General features: G+C 54.0%; 1 protein-coding gene across 1 annotated transcript; it reads right to left on the bottom strand.

The window, feature by feature from the left end:
- Positions 1-216: 216 nt before the first annotated feature.
- LOC140681549 (olfactory receptor 14I1-like) lies at positions 217-1149 on the bottom strand. The gene has a single exon (XM_072921461.1). It carries the CDS (start codon positions 1147-1149, stop codon positions 217-219), a length of 933 nt encoding a protein of 310 aa, XP_072777562.1.
- Positions 1150-2184: the final 1035 nt, after the last annotated feature.

The raw sequence follows: 2184 nt of genomic DNA, 5'->3' as shown, positions 1-2184 counted from the left end.
GTTCCTTGAAAGCCACCAAGAGCACAGCCCCTCATTGACACAGTCTGTGGGCACAGGGAAGGAGGAAAGAAACAAAGTGAGAAATGGCACAAAAATTACATTTCTTTGAGTACAAAATTAAATGAGTGTTACAAAGAAAAAGATCGTCCCAAATGAAACCAAGAAGTATCAAAGATGACGTTTATTGCAAGCGATTTGCAGAAATTGGCCAGCAGTTTAATGTTCCTGAAAGCATCCAGTCATCAGTGTCCACATCGCAGCCTTGAGCTCCTGGTTCCTCAGGCTGTAGATGAGGGGGTTCAGGGCTGGAGACACCACCGAGTACAGAACTGACAGGGCCAGATCTAGGGATGGGGAGGACATCGAGGGGGGCTTTAGGTAGGTAAATACACCAGTGCTGATAAACAGAGAGACCACGGCCAGGTGAGGGAGGCAGGTGGAAAAGGCTTTGTGCCGTCCCTGCTCAGAGGGGATCCTCAGCACAGCCCTGAAGATCTGCACATAGGAGAAAACAATGAACACAAAACAACCAAATGCCAAACAGACACTAACAGCAAGAAACCATTGTTCCCTGAGGTGGGATTTGGAGCAGGAGAGCTTGAGGATCTGGGGGATTTCACAGAAGAACTGACCCAGGACATTGCCATGGCACAGGGGCAGGGAAAATGTATTGGCCGTGTGCAGTAGTGAATAGAGAAAGGCACTGGCCCAGGCAGCTGCTGCCATGTGGGCACAAGCTCTGCTGCCCAGGAGGGTCCCGTAGTGCAGGGGTTTGCAGATGGACACGTAGCGGTCGTAGCACACGATGGTCAGGATGGAAAGCTCTGCTGACATGAAGAACATAAAGAAAAAGAGCTGTGCAGCACATCCTGTGTAGGAGATGTTCCTGGTGTCCCAGAGGGAATTGTGCAGGGCTTTGGGGACAGTGGTGCAGATGGAGCCCAGGTCACTGAGGGCCAGGTTGAGCAGGAAGAAGAACATGGGCGTGTGCAGGTGGTGGCCGCAGGCTACGGCGCTGATGATGAGGCCGTTGCCCAGGAGGGCAGCCAGGGAGATGCCCAGGAAGAGGCAGAAGTGCAGGAGCTGCAGCTGCCGCGTGTCTGCCAATGCCAGCAGGAGGAAGTGGCTGATGGAGCTGCTGTTGGACATTTGCTGTGGCTACACATGGGCACCTGTTCATGGAGAAAGGACCGGTACAAGTCAGGAGAGGCTGCTTGGAGCCAAACCTGGGCCATTCCCTGCAGACTGTCTCGTTGGGACTCACCCACCAATGTTCCTGCTCTGGGAAAACCTTCACCCAGGTCCCTGCCTGAACTCCAGTTGTGCTGGCTGAGTGTGCCAGGAGCAGCCAGGCCTGTGTGTGGGGGCTCTCAAGAAGCCATCCCTGCCCTGCTGCCCTGGGTTTGTGGCCCTGTGGCAGAGGGACCAGGCTGGATATTCAGGATTTGTCACAGGAATCACTCCTAATGCAGAAAAGTGCAGTACTTCACTTGATATAATCTCCACTCACACTTCTAAGGCAAACAGATGGCAGGAGATGATTTTAGGAATTGTTTTCCTACCCACACACCATTCCTGGCTCTCTGAGGTCAGAAATCCCCAGCATTCCTGCTGCACTCAGAGTTTGCCACTGAGAGATGTGAGAGGCAAAGGATTCCCTGTGGCTGAGGGCAGGTGAGGGGCTGGATGGGCTTGTTCCCCCAGCACTGCCCTGTTCAGCCCCCTCTGCTTCCCTGAGCATCTCCCTGGGCCTGGACATTCCCTCCTGAGAGGTGCCTTGTCCCTGCCAGCGCTCACAGAGCCCATCCCACCCTGTGTGCCCTCGGCACGGCCCTACAGAAACCTGCCTGTGTGCAGGGCCCTGGCTGGGGCAGGCTCTGTGTGCAGCTGGGCAAGGGCAGCTCAGGAGAGCCCTGCTGGGCCCTGCAGAGGTGATGCTGCTGCTGTCCAGGGATGAGGAGTGGCTGAAGGCCCTTTGGGAGGCTCCCAGCAGAGAGACTGACCAGCCAAAGTCACAGTTCTGGAGTCTCTGTAAATGTTCAAACATTCCTTTGATGATCCCATGTGGCCCTTTCAACTCAGAATGTTCTGTGATTCTGGGATTCAATTCTTGTTCTGCTTCTCTCATCCCCCTGTTGTCTATAACCAAAAGAGAAAAAATACCCTTGCAACAGTGTTAGAACA

This window comes from Taeniopygia guttata, chromosome 37 (genome assembly GCF_048771995.1).
Source record: "Taeniopygia guttata chromosome 37, bTaeGut7.mat, whole genome shotgun sequence".
NCBI lineage: Eukaryota > Metazoa > Chordata > Aves > Passeriformes > Estrildidae > Taeniopygia > Taeniopygia guttata.
This window is presented reverse-complemented; position numbering and strand designations above follow the sequence as displayed.

Bases quoted from the DNA above. Each gene is read 5' to 3' on its own strand.
- LOC140681549 (XM_072921461.1), bottom strand. From the start codon at position 1,149: ATGTCCAACAGCAGCTCCATCAGCCACTTCCTCCTGCTGGCATTGGCA.